This window comes from Pygocentrus nattereri, chromosome 5, assembly GCF_015220715.1.
Source record: "Pygocentrus nattereri isolate fPygNat1 chromosome 5, fPygNat1.pri, whole genome shotgun sequence".
NCBI lineage: Eukaryota > Metazoa > Chordata > Actinopteri > Characiformes > Serrasalmidae > Pygocentrus > Pygocentrus nattereri.
Window position 1 is genome coordinate 44,592,808 of NC_051215.1, and position 18,614 is coordinate 44,611,421.

General features: G+C 39.7%; 2 protein-coding genes across 5 annotated transcripts in view; one reads left to right on the forward strand and one right to left on the reverse strand.

Annotated features, from left to right (window-relative positions):
- The first annotated feature begins 429 nt into the window (after positions 1–429).
- Positions 430–10,014, forward strand: opn3 (opsin 3). Its single transcript, XM_017715797.2, has 4 exons — positions 430–963; positions 4,176–4,495; positions 6,905–7,156; positions 8,749–10,014. The coding sequence occupies exons 1-4, from the start codon at positions 645–647 to the stop codon at positions 9,013–9,015; spliced, it is 1,158 nt and encodes a 385-aa protein (XP_017571286.1). The 5' UTR covers positions 430–644; the 3' UTR covers positions 9,016–10,014.
- Positions 10,015–11,016: 1,002 nt separating this feature from the next.
- Positions 11,017–18,614, reverse strand: part of LOC108438175 (kynurenine 3-monooxygenase) — a 28,250-nt gene continuing 20,652 nt past the window's right edge. For all 4 annotated transcript variants that reach the window (XM_017715802.2, XM_017715799.2, XM_017715800.2 and 1 more), the window contains 5 exons: positions 16,581–16,638; positions 16,150–16,232; positions 14,912–15,013; positions 14,745–14,804; positions 11,017–11,688 (listed from right to left, as the gene is read on the reverse strand). In XM_017715802.2, the coding sequence (XP_017571291.1) occupies positions 11,542–11,688; positions 14,745–14,804; positions 14,912–15,013; positions 16,150–16,232; positions 16,581–16,638 (450 nt within the window). In that variant the 3' untranslated portion in view covers positions 11,017–11,541. The remainder of the gene's footprint in view (positions 11,689–14,744; positions 14,805–14,911; positions 15,014–16,149; positions 16,233–16,580; positions 16,639–18,614) is intronic.

Genomic DNA, 18,614 nt, shown 5'->3' on the forward strand with positions numbered 1-18,614 from the left:
GCTGTGCTGGTGATGGAATTTAACAAATCCATATGATGGCTGGGCACATGGAGGACAAATAATCTTTAGGATTAGGCCTTGGGTTGAAGTGAAGTTATTGGTTAGGGTTAGTTTATTTAGTCTAATGATGATATATGATGTTTTACAACACGTTTACATCCCCAAGGAGCGCAGTCAGCGCATAAATAAGTAGATCAAGACCGGGCCGCCAAATCAGACGCGCTTTTCTCAGCGGGTAACTGACTCATCCACTCGAGAGCGGCGACCAGCCAGCCAGTTGCTTCGCGTGATGGATGACGACTGAGTGGAGAATTTCAGCAGCATCCTGAGCCGCGATCCCCGAACAGACCTATTGTCTACCCGTATTTCGACAGACCCCGCCTCCTTCGCCAGGATTGGCTAGCAGGGCTTGGCTGGTCGCTCGGTCTCATTCAGTTTCTGAGTAAGAGTCGGAATTGGCCGGAATATGGGTGGGAAAAACAACGTGAACCCACGTTGCCCTAATTTCTAACAGGCGTACAGAGGGGGACATACATCCAGAAGCGCGGCGCCCGAGATAAGACCACTCACTTCGCTACCATGCCAGGAGTTCTCGTGAGCGCGCACTGGCACAGCAGAATGCTTCGAGCGAACTTACGCGCGCAATGAATCCCTTTAACGAGACTGGGACTGAGACACGCGCGGAGACTTATCTTTTCGCCGTCGGCACGTACAAACTTCTCGCCTTCGCCATCGGCACCATTGGCGTGCTGGGCTTCTGCAACAACGTCGTGGTCATCATACTTTACTACAAATTCAAGAGACTGCGAACGCCCACCAATCTGCTGCTGGTCAACATCAGCGTGAGTGACCTCCTGGTGTCCATCATTGGGGTTAACTTCACCTTCGTCTCGTGCGTAAAGCGAGGATGGGTATGGGACGCCGCCACCTGCGTTTGGGATGGATTCAGCAACAGCTTATTCGGTCAGTGCTCTGTTTCACTCCTGCATGCTGCACAGGACAGGTCATGTGAGGTGTTTTGTAAAGTTAGTCCGTTGTTCTCCGTCTCCCCATCCTCTACACTGACTTTCTGGAACTTACCTCACAGTAGCCTCTCTGATTGGCGCACTCTTTGTTGCGCATAAAGAAATGGATGAATTATTCAAGTCCTTTAGCCCACCTGGCGCAGGTGTCATGTGCCTGCGCTACTTGAATGGCTCGTCAGCAGCGGTGCAACTTATCTAGCTTTGGCTGCGGTGCAGGTTAGTGTGTTTTAATGGAGATTCAGGGTAACAAGCTATTCAGGGAAGTGCGCGATGCTCCCAGCAGTGAGTAAACCCCAAAACTCAGTGCGCCCTTAACGTGATCTGGCACCGAAGGCGCGGAACAGCGCGAGAGTCCAGGGCCATGTTCATCCATCCACAATAACAACTGACCACGGTTTTCTCTACTATTTATGCAGTTTTATTATTATGTAGGGCTGATGGTTGATGGTTAAGTAAGGCAGAGAGGCGTTAAAGGTGAAGAAGAACTAAAAGATAAACACTTTGGATTATGTTAAATTCTCAATAACTTCATAATTACAGTGTAGAAATAGTCAGTAGTACAAAATACATACATGATACATTGTCAAAATTACAACAACAGCTATATATATATATATATATATATATATATATATATATATATATATATGTGTGTGTGTGAGTGTGTGTGTGTGTGTGTGTGTATGTAAATAGCTGTTACATTTTCCATAATTTGGAAACAGAAGCTGCCATTGAGTGTAACATAAATATCAGTGATCTATACAAATAATATGCATTTAAAAAGGTCCTTTTAAACCCCTCAAGGCCAACAGCTGTACTAATATAATTAAGAAATTTGCATTTGAAATCCTCATGTGCTGCAGTACTGTATAATCCAGAGGTCAGAGCTGATTTGACATGATGGCATGTGACAGTAACACATACACTTTGCCCTTTGACGAGGCTGCTGTTGAGTCTGTGACATAGTAACCCGCATCACTTGTTTTATGCATCATTTATAGAACTGTTGTACAAAAAGACGACAGGTTTGCTCTAACCTGGAGCAGTCATCTCCGTTCCCAACTGTGGGATGATTAAGGGGAGGTTTGTGCTTGACTGGTATTGGCAAAACACATGACAGCAACGGACCTAAAGAGCACTCTGTGAGGATAATGCAGTAGCACAATAAAGAGTTTCAGCATAATGTTCTTCACCATGTTATCACAGCAGCCAGACTGGTATTATATTACCCAGCATCATAAACAGATATGACAGGGGATGTTCCAAACAGATGTTATAAAGGCCATTTAAATGAACTGTTGTCAGTGCATGTTGGGGAGGATTTAAGGAGATGTCTCTCTGCTGAGGATTGATGGTATGCTCAGTGCTGGTGCACGCTCTCCCTCATTTGCTCCTGAACGCTCAAGGTCACATGCTATCAGGATCATTTACCTGCTCAATAGCCTGCTGCCAAACACAATTACACAGCTCATGGCATTATTGCATATGTTTATTAAGCCTTGGCAGTATCAACACTTTAGCCCTGCTGTGTGCTGCTGAATGGTGTATGTGTGAAATAAGGTCAGGGACTCAGAGTCTGGTCTTTCTGCGTCTGAAATATTTTACTCACTGACAAAATTCTGCCAAGTCAAGACAAATAATGATGGAAGGTAGAGAATTACAGCTTTCATGTTTTGTTATCATGTACTTTACATAGCCAAACAATACATTTTGAAAGTCTTAAACAACTATACTGAAGTATTTGGACATTTATGCAGATTTGAAAACTAAGATGAAAAATACGTTCATTTAAAAATTTGCTATTTTTGAGATGCCACAAGAACCAAATTACATACAAACACCTATGTAACCTACAGTTTGACCCCATTCATTTATACTGAAGTTCTGAGCAGTGTTTCAGCTCTGAGAGGTTTTTGAATGAGGCTCAATACAAAATAACCAATCAGAATGGAGATCATTTATCTTATATCAATCTTAAAGGCACAGTAACAAAAGAACAAAATGCTGAATATCCATTTAACAATTTTGGATATGTTTTTTTTACCTTTTTAAAAATAATTCCAGCTGATATTAAGGTAAAACCCCCTTTTTATAGACGAATAAAGGTGGTATTAATCATGATATAGCATTGATATTTCTTGTATGTGTAAAGCCCACTCCCAACAGTATATATCATAGAAATGAAATTAGAAAGTGGCCTATGATGCATTTTGCAATGAAACCCTTTAAATACAGTCTGCTTAATTCTATAGGATAAAGACAGAAATGATCATGTGAAAATGAATTATGACCATTTTGGTATAAAAATATCGCACAAAGGTTATAAGTGGATCTCAGAGGAAAAAATTAAATACAAAAAAATGTAAGATATGGGCCCTTTAAAATGCATCTACTGTGTTTCAGACAATCACTTGAGAAGTTTATTTGCAGACGCCTGAAGGATGGAATGCAATATTAATCATACATAAAGAGCACTCAAGGTGTTTTACATGTGTAGGACGTCAGATAAATATTATAACCATGATAAATGTACAACATTGTTGCCCACCATATATTTCACAATGCATTGTCTCCACATCTGTCAGCCTCTGTCATCGTTTCATGTGCAGACGTGTGTAATTGGGTCAGTCTGTCTTACTCTTTAGCTTGTTTGAGATGCTACAGGTATGCAAAGAAATGTGCTCTCGCTATTCAGGCCAAATGTCTGGCAATGGTAATTACCGCCAGCTATGTGCATCAATTGATTTTCTGACAGCACTGCTGGGTGGGAGACAGCTCCCAGAGTCCCATGGTGGGAATATTGTGAGACATAGAGAGAGAGAGAGAGAGAGAGAGACAGAGAGACAGACAGACAGCAGATAGAGACAGAGAGAGATGTCATTTGCCCTAGATTTTGGTGTACATGTGTAAATATGTGGCAGCTTTTAGCAGTGAGTTGTTATCTCCACTAGTAGTGGCACCAGTAAACATGACACTGCTTGATCCCTGTTGAAACTTCTGATCTTATTTCAGGCTTTGGAGAGATTTCAAGGACTTTTTTTTATTAGAGTGCATTAGAGAATTAAGAGTTTGGTTTCCATCCTGTATATCTGATAGCCTGCAGTTTTCTCACTGACGTCAACTTTTCCTTGTCTTCTTCGCTCCACCTAGGAATTGTATCCATCATGACACTCTCTGCCCTGGCATATGAACGCTACATTAGAGTGGTACATGCCAAGGTCATAGACTTCCCCTGGGCTTGGAGGGCCATCACCCACATCTGGCTTTACTCACTGGCCTGGACCAGTGCTCCTCTGCTGGGCTGGAACAGGTACACGCTAGAGGTCCACCAACTGGGCTGTTCCTTGGACTGGGCATCTAAAGACCCTAATGATGCATCCTTCATCCTCTTCTTCCTCCTTGGTTGCTTCTTCGTTCCTGTGGGGGTCATGACCTACTGCTATGGGAATATTTTGTACACTGTTCACATGGTGAGACAAACTTAAAAGCTTTTGGTCATTTTATAATGATATTCTTGTGATAATGTGATTATGGTTTTGATTGATGAATAAAGTATTAGGGTAGGTAGACTGCAGAGCACCCAAGTCAGATGTTGCTTAGGGCCCCCATCAGGACCAGCAATGGCCATTAGGTGGCCTATGTTATTTGATGTAGTAAATTAGGAGCAAACCAATAACAAAGACTGCTGCAAGCTGTCTAAATTATATATGTGTATAACCAGCAAATTTTTTCCTTATCCTCCTCATTGTCTCGTTTTCTTTTCTGTCTTTTGGCTTCAGATGCACATGTTTCTTTTTGAGACCTGATTGTTTTTTTTTTTCAGTTGTTCTTTTCCCTCACTTGAACATCTTAGACAAAATCATTATACAGCATGGGTCCCCAACCCTAGTCCTGGAGATCTACCACCCTGCAGAGTTTAGCCCCAACCCTAATCAAAAACACCCAATCCTGGTAATCAAGACCTTCAAGGGCATCCAACTATTTGAGCCATGGGTGTTGGATCTGAACTTTCCAGGGCAGTAGATTTATAGGACCAGAACTGAGCACCCCTGCAGTACAGTAATATTACAGAAGTTATTAGGGGGCCCTCTGGTGGCTCTGGGCCTCTATACAGCTGCTTATGTCATTTACTAGGTAGAGCCAACACTGCTGCCAACTGTTAAACAAATAGCCCTTTATGAACAGGTCAGTTAGCTGCACAGCTTGTGCTATTATTTTGTAATTAACCATATGCCTTTCTTTCTCTTAATACATGATACATTTACCTCTTCTCTTCCTACCTGTTCCAATCTTCTGTATTGTTTCTACTATCATGCCATTCTAATTCACTTTGATTCTTCATAGAGGTGAAAATGGCTGAAACACTGCTTATTGTTATTATTTTTCTCTAGTTAAAAGCACATTCTCTGGAGGCGTATGGTATAAGCAGTGATGTTTTACAAACCTAGTCTGTACTTTCTATCAGCATAGCCCCATGCATCCATCTAATTCTGATGTTATCAGCAACGTGGCTTATGCAGAAGATAAAAAATGACGTTTTTATTTAGCATTGCTCTAAATGGTTTAGATAAGCATGAGCAAGTGCACTCAGGAGAGCTAAACACTCTCTGTTTTGACCGGCCCTGATTTATAAATTATTCATGACTCATAGGAAGCAAGTCGTTACTTCGGCTGAGTCTGAACACCCTACCAGCTCCAGTTAAGTCACTGGAGACCCCCTGTACATACACACACACACTCTCCCACACTGCTTCTCATGCACATAAATTCACATAAACATACACAAACAACAGCACACTTGTGTTCAGCACACTCTTGGAGCACAACAGTGTGATTCATCACTCCATTCACTGTTTCAGCTTTCTGCTTTGATTTATGGCTGCAATTTCCTAAACTGTCAAAATAGCACTTTCAAAACAGCACTGGCAGTCATTCTCCCTGTACAATTTGTCTGCCTGATCCAAACACACTTTCAAAATGTCTTGACAGTTTGTAGAAGAAGTCATAATTGTGTCAGAAGCCAGATGGTGGCAGCGAGGGTGGATTACCAGTTGCAGGGTTTAGGGGGATGTTTATAGCTTGTCTGGCTATTGAAGGAATAAATGAAAGGAGTAAACTGTGCATATGCAACATGTGAATTTATAGTCTCCAAAGAGTTAAAAAGACATTAGAAGTCATGAAGTCCAAAGTATAATGATACTGCATCCATAATGATCTAAACACAGCCTAATTATAAATGCATCTCTGTACTATGCAGTCAGTAATGATAGGTGCATCAGATAAGATGACTACTAGAGTTTGACCTACTCTTGACAATAATACCAAGACACCCCCTACTGGTGACCTACTTTTTGCTACTAATTGTGTCCTTCGCAATATCGGCCAGTCTCAGCCATGCTTAGCCTGACACAGCAATTTCTTGCAGCTGACCTTGAGCAGCTGTGTCCTTAGTAAAGATGAGATTCAGGCTGTAATTAGAGAATCAGGTGGAGAAAGACTGGGCTTAATTAAAAGAGGCTTCCTCAGGGGAACAGTTCCCTTGAACACACAGACTCTGAACAAAAATACAGTTGAGGACATATTTAAATGAGGTCACAGGTGGGATTCTCGGATTTAATTTGGCCCGTTTTCAAACCCTTTTCCGTATGGCTTTTTAAGTGTGTTTTTCTCTTACTGTGGGAGCAGTGTCTGGCCCTATTACATTTTAGTGAGAAGAGTCAAAAGGGAATCTATTAGAAATGTGGAAAAACAAGATCTACTGGATTTTTCTTAAGCAGTTGATTTATGTACGTTATTTAACATGGTGATTTTGTGGAAATTATTATTATTACAGTATTAGTAAACCTCTTCAATAACAGTCTTTTCTTGTATGACTGTAGCTGCGGTCCATTGAGGATCTCCAGACAGTGCAGATTATTAAGATCTTGCGCTATGAGAAGAAGGTGGCAGCCATGTTCCTGCTGATGATCTTCTGTTACCTGCTGTGCTGGACACCCTACGCTGTGGTCTCCATGCTGGAGGCTTTTGGCAAGCAGAGCATGGTCTCCCCTACCGTCGCCATTATCCCCTCATTCTTCGCCAAGTCCAGCACAGCCTACAACCCTGTTATATATGCCTTCATGAGCAGGAAGGTGAGGAGGGTCTTTGAAGTTTTGATTAAACAAAAGGGAGATTTAAGCAGAGCAGCACTTGTACTTCAGTTCAGTTTGTTGTAATATGCATAGACACTTTGCAGTAGGTGTCACAAAGCAGCTGTGTAAAAATACAGGCTGAGAGCTCTGCAAGGTACAAGGATGAAGTGTACAGCTTTTTTGTACAGTCCCTTATGTTCTAGGTATTAGCCATGCAAGTGTAAGGTACAGGCTCCAAATTACTAGGTAATTATATTGGGTAACACAATGGTGAGTGTAAAGACAGTGGAATTAAATTACACTGAAATTAGATGTTAACTGAGGAAGTATGAGACACAAACTCTAAAGTATAACTGTTTTTTGTGTAATGAGGATTCAGGTTCTAGCTATTAATCAGGAAAAAGGCAAAATGTCTCGTAAGAGGACTTCATTTAGAGTAGCCAGGTAGCAAGTACAAACGTATTCAGACTAAACTTTAGTGTAATGCTGGGTGTTTAAGTGGGAAAGTAAACAGGAAAGATATGTAAGTAAGGGGTAAGAACCCAAGAAAACCAGTGTAGGAATCCTTTTTAGCCCTGATTCAGCTTAATTTCTAGGTAGTAAAGGAGTAGGCCTACATATAAGCCTCTCATGTCTTCGTCAAACTTCTTTGTATTGTCTGTTTACCCCATATAACTCCCTGGATCTACTTTCTAGTTTGTGGCTTTACAGTGAAATTTAGCTAGACTGTCTGGTTACATACTGTTATATTATCCCAAATAATTATGCAGCAGTTTGAAGCTTGTACCTCACACTTACCCAGTAAATACTTAGAAGCTGTGCGGCACTTAGTCCAAAGACATGCAGTTAGGCCAACTGGACATGCTAAATTGCCCCTAGGTGTGTGTGAATGTATGTGTCTGTGTGTCTGCCCTGCGACGGACTGGCGAACTGTCCGAGGTGTATCCTACCCTCTGGGATAGGCTCCAGTGACACAGAAGGACAAGTGGTTTAGAAAACGTGTGTGTGTCTTCACCATCATGTTACCTATAATATTTATTTAATGCTTTATAGTTTGTACATCATGCTCATCTAATTAATACATAGAACTTAGGGAATTGTAGAAGAAAGCATTACTGGATGAAGTACATAAAAGAGTATATAAAGTCTCATGTCATCTACAAAAAATAGTCCCTTAAAGAACCATCTGTTGAAGTGTAAAATCAAAAATGACTCTTCTGTGGTATCACTCCAAGAACCCTTTTTGGCATTTAAGAATGTATGTGGCTAAAACTTTGTGGCTATGCAGGCTATGGACTAGCAATGTGGTTCTTCAAGGCTTCTTCCATAAAACAGATGTTATACATTACTGTGAATACTTGTTATATGTTTCTTTAAAGAACCTTTTAAAATCAAATCAAAAATGGTCTCATTATTGTCAAAAGTAGCCTTTTTGGTAGCATGGAGCCCTTTTTGGAGTGTTGGTAATTAACGAATCAAAAACAGTGTTCACTGAACAAAAACGAGACAAAATGAGAAAAGATGATATGTAATAGGTAATATGTAATAGATTCTGCCAAACCTTGTCTCTCTGCATTTGTGTTCTTGGTTAGTTTCGACGTTGCATGCTGCAGCTGCTGTGCTCTCGCCTGGCTCGTCTGCAGCGCGGCATCAAGGACCGTCCACTGACCTGTGCTGACCGGCCCATACGGCCCATCGTGATGTCACAGAGCCGTGATGAGCGGCCCAAGAAGCGAGTGACCTTCAACTCCTCCTCTATCGTCTTCATCATCACCAGCAATGACACGTACCCTCTGGACTTCCGTACTAAATGCAGTGAGGTACCAGATGTCAATGTCATCCAAGTGCGCCCCATCTGACTCCAGGGACTCCATCGCCATGGTGATGAAACACTTTGCTCCTATACCCTTCTGTGCTGTGAAGAAATTCTTGTGAAGTCGAACATTATTTCGATCTGATTGGTCCTTAGAACTACTGCGGAAAAACCCATTTGACCATGCTGACCCCTAGTCCACAAAGTAGACCACTGATGTTGCAGCAATGGTTTTCCCTCTTTACTGTGGATATTGTATTAGTTGTTGTTGTAGTTAATGTTAATTACTTATTTAATTGCGCAAAACAGACTCTTTTTCTACTGAATTACTCATAAACTATGCTAAAGCTAATATCATTTAATATTATTTAACGCCCTTTCTCATTTTGCTTGGATGGAAATGTATATTCAACCAAGCCCTCTTCTATCTTACAGAGGGACACATGGACCCTTTTCATGCGCACAGTGTTGTGGGCAAAACTAGAACCTCTGCTGACCTCGAGTATTAAACAACTTGTATAATCGCACTTTAAAGTATTTTATTGAGAAGTCTAGCTTTATGTACCTTTCTGACAGCCTTGAGTAACCTGCTACTTGTACTTCACACTTCCTATATTTGTCAATAACTGCAAATGTTCTCAATTTTCAGGTTTTGAAATCAGTATGCAATTCACGACTGTGCCTGTCTCTGATTAGCTATCACAGTTCCTGAGCTAGATGGCAGCAGTGGGTACATCGAGGACTTGAACTGTGAACTATTTAAAGGAAGGATGAAAAGGAAGGATAGCATTCCTTGTCTGGAACTAGCAAGTGAAGCAAATGAGACTGAACAGGAGTTTTTCACTAGTGATGCTTTGAATGGGTGCTTGGTTCGCAAATGCATGAAAAGGGTCCATCAATCCTTCACTGGCACAACAGATGAGCAGAACGAACAAGACTTTGGAATGTAGGGCAAGACTTAATAAACGAAACAATCTACCTGTGTAATGGGATACTACCTTCTCAGTCATGTACAGGACCAATAAAGAGACATTCTATTTCAATACATAAGCTTCTTTTCACTTACGTTTTACTGGACCTCTCTCATCTCTGAGCTTGAATCATGGGCAGTCACTGTGAAATGGCCATTCACTTGGTTTAAATGAAATGATGGCAGAAGGCAGCAGAGATAAATAAGGTCTATATTAGGTAGAACTCACACAAGCTCTCTATCTCCTACACTCTGGGCAGCACACTTTGAATAGCACTGATTAGGGCTACAGAGCAGCATTTCAGAGAGAATGAACTTCGCTGACACAGAAGCACACTTCCAGTGTTCTAGGGCTATTGGGTTAAGTACAGCTGTTGGTTGAAAATTAGGTTGATGAGAGATAATGTGTAAACAACATATGGTGAGCACAATTTACCTAGCCTTAAGGTTTTAGTGGGATCCTCTAATGCAGCCTGATTTGAGACTGTGAAAAGCAATAATTTTATATGGAGATGGACACAACCTTGGGAGACAATGTGATCATATGTAGGCTTAAAGTTAGGGATTTAAGAAAAGAGATTAGGTAGAACTGGGCTGGTAGAACTAAACAATGTCAATTATTTAAAATTATTAAAAATAATTGGCCACTGTTGTGTAGTTTAGTTGGCTTAATGACGTTTGTGTTCTCCATTTACATCACCTTAGTACAGATGGCAAAGACCACAGTACAGAGTTTTGCACAACTCAAGTAAAAGAGTATGAGAACACTTCACTAAATATCTACTAAAAACATGATTCCCTGTCAGTCAAGTAAAATCGAGCTCACATGGCACAATGCATCAACAGAACAGACTAGAAGATGCAGTAATCAAAGCCATCATTAGATGCAGCCTTAACAGGGATTTAAGAAATTTTGGTTGTTGAATGGCTTACTGTATTACAGAAACGAGAAGGCTACTAGGCTACATACAGCAGGATTGCACTAAGAATGCACAAATTCACCTAAAAATTACATTTAGAATTACAATCTATAATATCAGAGGGCTTGACCCAAACACACACACTCACACACACACATGAGGAACTCAGAAAAAAGCTTTTTATTGTTCAGTCAGAAATTACTTAAAGGTAACAGTGCACATTCACAGCATGTTAGAAATACACCCACACAAACACATGAGTGTGTTTCCAGCGAGGCCTGAGCAGGCCTGTCTGACCTTACAATGACCTGGAATGACATTTCTCTAATTACTGCCAACATCTAATTATTCTGCTTAGAATTACTGATGCAGAGGGCTGGTCAATTAAATAAAATCCAAGCCAGCCCTCGTCTGGCCTTTGTTCAATCTGAACCATCATCATTTCCTGAATACAAATGCACCACTGACCCCATTCTCTGCCCAAATTGATTTGATATAATTCCAGCTCAAGGGGAGTTATTGATCTTTCAAAATGTTTGCATTATAAATTTGTACTCTGATGATGAAATAAAGCAACAGATTACATAAGGACCAGGCAACCCAGGGAAAGTTTGTTTTTACTTGCACATTTTGACCACAGATAAATGGGACTGGTGAAATATATTCCACTTTCACTGCACTTCTAGTTCTGCAGCCACTTGAGGGCGAGGACTCGGTTCCATAGCTGCTCCGCAGTAATGTGGGGCTTTTTGGGACCATATTTGAGAAGTAGATAAGCTGCTCCCACTATAGACATTGTCCCAAAGATCCATAGGCCATGAGTGATCACCTGCAAAGAACAAGGAACATCTTTAATACTGTGTTTTAGCCCAATGCCAGCTTTACCTGATACATGACATAAGCGGTCGGAGGCCCTTTAACAACTACTGGGTTATTACTGAACCATTACATTGTCCAAGATGCTTAAGTGAGAAAAATAAATAAATAAATAAACCTGCCTCCAGGTCCAAAAAAAGGGAAATGAAATAGAAAAGATAATAAAAGTCTTTTGGTTTGTTTTGGTGTTAACTTTATGTCATTCATTTTGGCTTGTAGTTGGACAATAAGAAGTAGCTGATCTGGGGTTTAAAGAAGCAGGTTTAACTTACTGTCTATCAAATTTATGGTATTATTTGATGCAATTCTGGCATGCAAAACAACACAATACAACAGGCAACTCCATTCAAATGAAAAGCAATCTTAGATGCCTCGTCACATTTCTTCCACTTTGGGCCTCAGTTCATGAGACTCAACGCATTGTGTTGCTGTCAGTCATTGGAACTTTAATCGCTCCTGTGATGCTGATGAAGATGAAACTGAAAGCTCTGGGAGCGAATGGCGTTCTCTGGCCGTCATGACTGTTTACCTCTGGACAAGCATGAAGACACATGAAGGTCTGTTCTTTTGCGCATGTGGGTCAGTTTAAGGGCTGATCTGTTCAGACTGGTGTCACATACAGAACACATTTAAAAGATAATGTGAACAGTCAAACAAAAAAAATCTGATTTGGGGAGAAAATTGGATTTGGGCTATTTTTACCTGCTGTGTAAACACAGCCTTAGACAGGCTTTCTAAGTAGATTTTAAGTTCACTAAACCCAACAAATAACAATGAGATAATAATGTTAGCTTGTTTACTTCTTTTGTTTGTTAACTTGTTTTACAACAGTGGTTAACAACATTCTTTGTTAATCCAAGTTTAAATACTCAGGCTGTGATTTTTTCTCATGTGTATGCACACATGAAAGTGCGACATTTATTATGAAGAGCTCATCAGATGAAACATGAGGAGGAGTCACCAAAGAAGGAAAAAGTAGTGGTACTACACAATGTAGAGAGTAAAACATTAATAATAAAAAGCAATGCTGTCACACCTGCCATCAGGGTTAGATCAAATTAACCTTGAAGTTAGCTGGGTAAGCAAAAATTAGTGCATAGTGAAACAGACCCTTGGATTCAGAATGCTGTGAAGGTTATCTGTGGTTTAATTTATGAATAATTAGAACCCCAAATGAGCACCCAATCATCAAGTGGTTGTCATTGCTGTTAGTTAGCCTTTCATTTTACAGTACTTCAGCTCCATCACCCAAAAGAAGGGCCCTCAAATGGCTAAAGCCAGGATTTTCCTCATTGCCTTGCATTTGAAAGGTACACTCTTAAAAATAAAGTTTAAAGTAGAGTAAAGTAGGTTTGCTAAAGAACATAGATTTGAACAAAAATCTCAAAACCACTTGAAACCACTCAATTGAACAATTCTTTAGAGCTGTGATTTTCAGCTCCAGTGCTCAGGACCTACTGCTCCCTGCATATCTGATCCAGCTCATAAAGTAATCAAGCTCTTCATGAGCTGCTGAATCAGGTGTTTCAGGAGCAAAGAATAACTGTAACTGTGCACGACTGTGTGTTCCCAGGACATGAGTTCAAAACCACTGCTTTAGAGTACTAAAAGTGGTTCTTCTGTAGCAGGGATGGGCTAGAACTCCACAGCTTGGTCATTTCTCTGCTCTAACACACCAGAGTCAACTGGCAGTTCATTTTAACAATTCTTTATCTGTTGTAACTCTGAAATAATTACATTAAAAAGTAACTTTTTTTGTATGCTTTAACATCAGTCTGATTTCCCACAGACTATCTATACCATCCTCATTTCCATCCACTCTCTGTGCAAACTGCAAGCACTAAAATTAAAATGTGTTTTAAAAAAGTGATTTTCTTTCAATCAAATGTTAAAAAAAATGTTGTCATACCTTTGATGTTTATTGATGAAAAAATGGTGTTTGACATGCTTTTCTCTCCAGTTTCATGTATGTCACAACGTGTGTATCTTTTGCCTCCCTGACTTTCCATAACTTACTTATAAAGACATTTTTATTTTATTTCATTTTTTATTGGAACCGCAATAGATCACATTTCTCGCCATATATACCTATTTAAGCAATTTCCATTCCACAGGCAGGCTGTTGCCTTTTCTGGTCATCTATCTCTCTCTCTCTCTCTCTCTCTCTCTCTCTCTCTCTCTCTCCCTCTCGCTCTCTATCTCTCTCTCTCTCTCTCTCCCTCTCGCTCTCTATCTCTCGCTCTCTATCGCTCTATCTCTCGCTCTCTATCTCTCTATCGCTCTATCTCTCGCTCTCTCTCGCTCTCTCTATCGCTCTATCTCTCGTTCTCTCTCGCTCTCTATCTCTCGCTCTCTCTAAGAGTTAAAAATGGCAGCATTCATTATAAAAAGCACTTTAGTCTCCTCCTAAATCAGGTAATCTGTCACATGACACTAAAAGTATAAATTAAATGCATTTTTTTTCCAAAAAAAGTTTCTTATGAGGATTTCAAAACATTTCCAGTATTAATAAAAAATTACTTAGAACCTTAGACAAATCAAGGTTCTGGTCCATATCACAGGTTTACTGGAATCACTCAGGAACCGCATGCAAACAATGGTGAGAAAACAAAGCTTTGTGGTCGCTCATGGCTCTTATAGGTAGCTGGTCAGGGTCTTTCACATAGCTGCAACAACTACCGCCCTGAGAACCTAGACCTGCCCTTCGAAAAGTTCCTGGCAGGTGCTGCAAACCAATGTGAAAACAATACCACACTGACCTTTTCTGCCGCAAACTAAATGGGCTGATAAACTTATGCTTAGGGACCGTATTTCCGGGTGCCACTGAGACAGCGCTTTCAGTTTCCAGTAACCTCTGTGTCCTACTCAGAAAAGGTATTACAGAACTCCACTGAGGCTTTACACTAGCGGCAAGGACAGCCTGCCAGGCAACGCATAAAGTGTTCAATAGCACACCAGCTCAAAGATAGACACTGACTGACACGCACTTCTGACTATTTTTTACTTTACCTTGTTCTGCCATTGCCATTGGATCACTGCTTGACGATAACGTGTTCTGGTGAAGGTAATCTAGGAGCAAATCATCAAAAGTATGAATAGTGCACATTAACAAGACATTAACAAAGCAAGGTAGAACCACAGAAATTTCCAAGGAAATAACCAAAAATATGGCTTACCATTGTGTACAATGGGATGATTGTTTTTGGCATGACAAAATGGAGTGTGTTGTCCAAGAACTTGCGGAACAGGAAGTACCTGGAATTTACATGGGACCTCATCTAAGGCATGAGAGAAAAATAAAAGGTTAAACCTGTTTCAGCGTAGTATAATGATATCAGGCATTTTAATTAACCCATTGGTAACTTTCAGAGTTAATTCAACAAAACATGCTTACACAGCTAACAATTAATGGATAACAATTAATCCACAACAAACTCGTCAAACCATGTCTTTATGGACCTTGCTTTTCTGCACAGGGGCACAATCATGCTGGAAGAGAAAGAGCCTTCCTAAAATTTCCACAAATTTGGAAGCATATAATTGTCTAAAAAGTCTGTATGCATAAATTTCACAATAATAGCACTTACAGTTGACCAGGGAAGATCTAGCAGGGTAGTACTTTCACAAATTGAACTATGACAGTGTCACTAAAGTCATCAAGCTCTTCAGTATGACCCATTCTACTGCCAGTGTTTGTCTATGGAGACTGCATGGCTATGTGCTTGATTTTATACAACTGTTAGTAATGGGTGCTGCTAAAGCACCTTAACTCTATAATTAGGAAGGGTGTCTACATGCTTTTTCCATATAGTGCAGCTGACATACTTTTCATAAGTGTCAGTTAGTGTGAATTCCTTCATATTTACACTTATGACACAGTGTTGAAGCTTTCTATGACACAAGGTTCCTCAGACCTGTAAGCCAAACTGTCCCTTTAACTTCAACCTTCATTACCAAACTGTTAGCATTCTTGTCCTGCCTGTAAGTACAGTTCAGCTCACATGTGAGAGAAATATGAGTGTGTAAATATATGCAAAATTGTCTCAAAAGCACATTTAGCTTTAAATCCTCTCATTCATCCCTCAACTCTCTTGTCAGTTCTTCATTCTACCCACTTAATAGTGCACTGTCTGGGGCAGACCTCTACCTACTGAACTGCAGAACAGTAAAGATTAATTGCAGGGCACATTTATGGAGGTACTGAAGAAAGAGCTGAATGAGTGGAGGAGGTAGATATTCACTGAACTTTTTACCTTACAGATAGTTGTGTCAAACCTTGAAAATTCAGTCAAATACAGAAAAAGAACTTGTGGTACAGCAGAGAGGATCAAGTTAAAGAAGTAAGCATTTACTGTTCAGTGTTTTGTGAATAAGTGCACATTCATTATTGGCAAGTTGGAAGAAAATGTTTCACCTCAACGTAGTTGTACATAGCTAATTCAGCCATTGCCTGATCATCAGGCGCACGGACTCGTGTGTACTCGGGAAGCACAGCAGCTGAAAAAAAAGCGTAAATATAAATAAATAAATTCTCTGAAAAACAACACCAGAATGAATTACTTAGCTGCAACACATGGCATGGCTGTAAGTGATAATTATTCAGCAAATGTCACATATAATCAAAAGGGAAGGTATTCTGGCAACCTGGTTAACAAGGACATTTTTAACAATATTTTCAACAATGGAAAAGTTTGACATTAAATGAGAATTTTATATGATATTAGAAACTGTGTGTTATATTACACTGCAGGCTTAAAGTGACACATTGGAAAATGTTAATGGTGGTGGATGATTAAAAATGCATGGCATTACTCAAGAGTGCTTGTGAAACTGAAACTGACGTACCAAAGTCTTCATTAAACTGATCCATGATCTCATTGAAAACGATGCAGTCCTCAAAGCCCTAAGGCACAAAGGTGAATAATGAAAGCAGGGATGAGAAGGTTACAGATTACAGGCTTCCATTACAAACTGCTGATTACATCCATGTGGATGCATTTCAGTTTTCTGTACATTTCCCCTTTTTCCTGTTGTGTTGAGGAGGAGCTTACTGCTTAGTTTTTGCGGTAAAGTCCTGTTTTTTTCTTGGTACATTAACATTATTTTTTAAAAAATCACTTAGAGAAGTGAAATTTGCTGTACAGGAGTATTATCCATGATTTCTGAGTAATCTGACAGAAACACACTGAAAATTCAGAAACATTGAGATCATATGGGACAATTATAAATGTGAAAACTTCTTATTTTTTTAAGGCTGTTTAATTAATTTATTGATTTATTTTTATTTAGAAATTGCTGTCCCATTGTGACTGTGTCTAAAACATAAACGCTGCCCATTCAGGCAGGAAGGTACACAGGAAGGAAGGCACACAATCACATCTGAACTGAATGTATAAAGCGCTGCCTGCTGAGATACACCGCCTGCAGGTGTATCCTTCGCTGCCTTACACATCCCATAATACTTTGTGTCAGCACCAATGCAGTTAGGAAAACATGGAAAGCACCAGCACTGGCACAGTGGAGGTAAGAGATTGTTTCTTTGTACAAATACAATACCTTTTATTTTAGTTATTAAATGTTCAGGAGGCTAGCCTTCTTAAAAGATTTTTTGGGGGGCTAAAAGATGTGAATGCCTAACAATAAGCAGTGAACTTATTGTTATCTTGTGACATATCAATGCCTTCAACATGTGTCTCAAGCACAATTCAGTTGCTGTTTTCAAAAACCTGCCTTCTGAGGCACTGACTTATGAGACAGCACAGGCAGAAAAGCATCAAGACAGGGACCTTCAATTTCAAACACACTCAAATAGTTTTAGATCATAGGCAGAGCCTTATTTTAGCCACAGCCATGCATTTTAGAGCAGAAAGTGAGACAGCGTCCCTGTCCCTCATGGCCAAATGATAAGCAGTTAGATCCCACTGTTTGCCAAAGTCTAAAAATGATTGTGTAAGCTTAATTGCCACTACTGAAACACACATTTTTAAATCAAGTAAGCTTTTTCATATTTTAAAGAAAAATAATATTATTTTATAGGTGTGATATTTACAAGGATTATGTTATAATCTACTTAACCCCAAGTGATTAAAAGAGATAGTAAAAAGCTAAATATCTACCAAATCATCTTTTATAAGGTACTTTCTATTACCCAAAAATTTCACCCTGTGATAACAATCCTTTTTGAATTTTTTTTTTCAGTATTTTTAGAATTTTATTAACTTTAAAAATGTAGATTTATCATCAGATTAATTTTTAAGTAAAAAACACAGAGTTTTAGTCCATAGGCGGAGCATTATTTTAGCCCCACCCCTGTATTTTAGAGTGAGGCTGCACCCCTGAACAGTTAGATCTCATTATTTTGAAGTAAATGTCCCAAAGTCTGAAAATCGATGTGCAACATTAAGAATTGTCACTATTTTGTACAGTTAAGCTTTTTTCTGTTTTAATGATAAATATTATTATTTAATATGTGTACAACTGTTCAAAGCTTTTAGTCCCGAACATGCTAGCTAACATTGTCACTACCGAAATACACTCACTCTCTCTCAGTCAGACACACACACACACACACACACACACACACATTTTTTAAGCCACTTATCCTTCTGGGTCGGAGGGGGAGCTGGAGCCTGGATCCCAGTGGTCATTGGGCAGAAGGCAACTACTGAAATAGTCACTACCATACATTTGGTAAAGTTTCGGTAGCTTTTTTTTGTTGTTTGTTATTGACAAAATGTAATGTTCAATCATTTATTGTAATAAAATAAACATGAGGTTGAGGGTCATTCAAAGCAGAAGCATTTTAGTCTAGAGTCCGAGTCTATCCAAATTGACTTTGACTTTGAAACAATTCAACAGAATGATCCATATGTTGAGGAG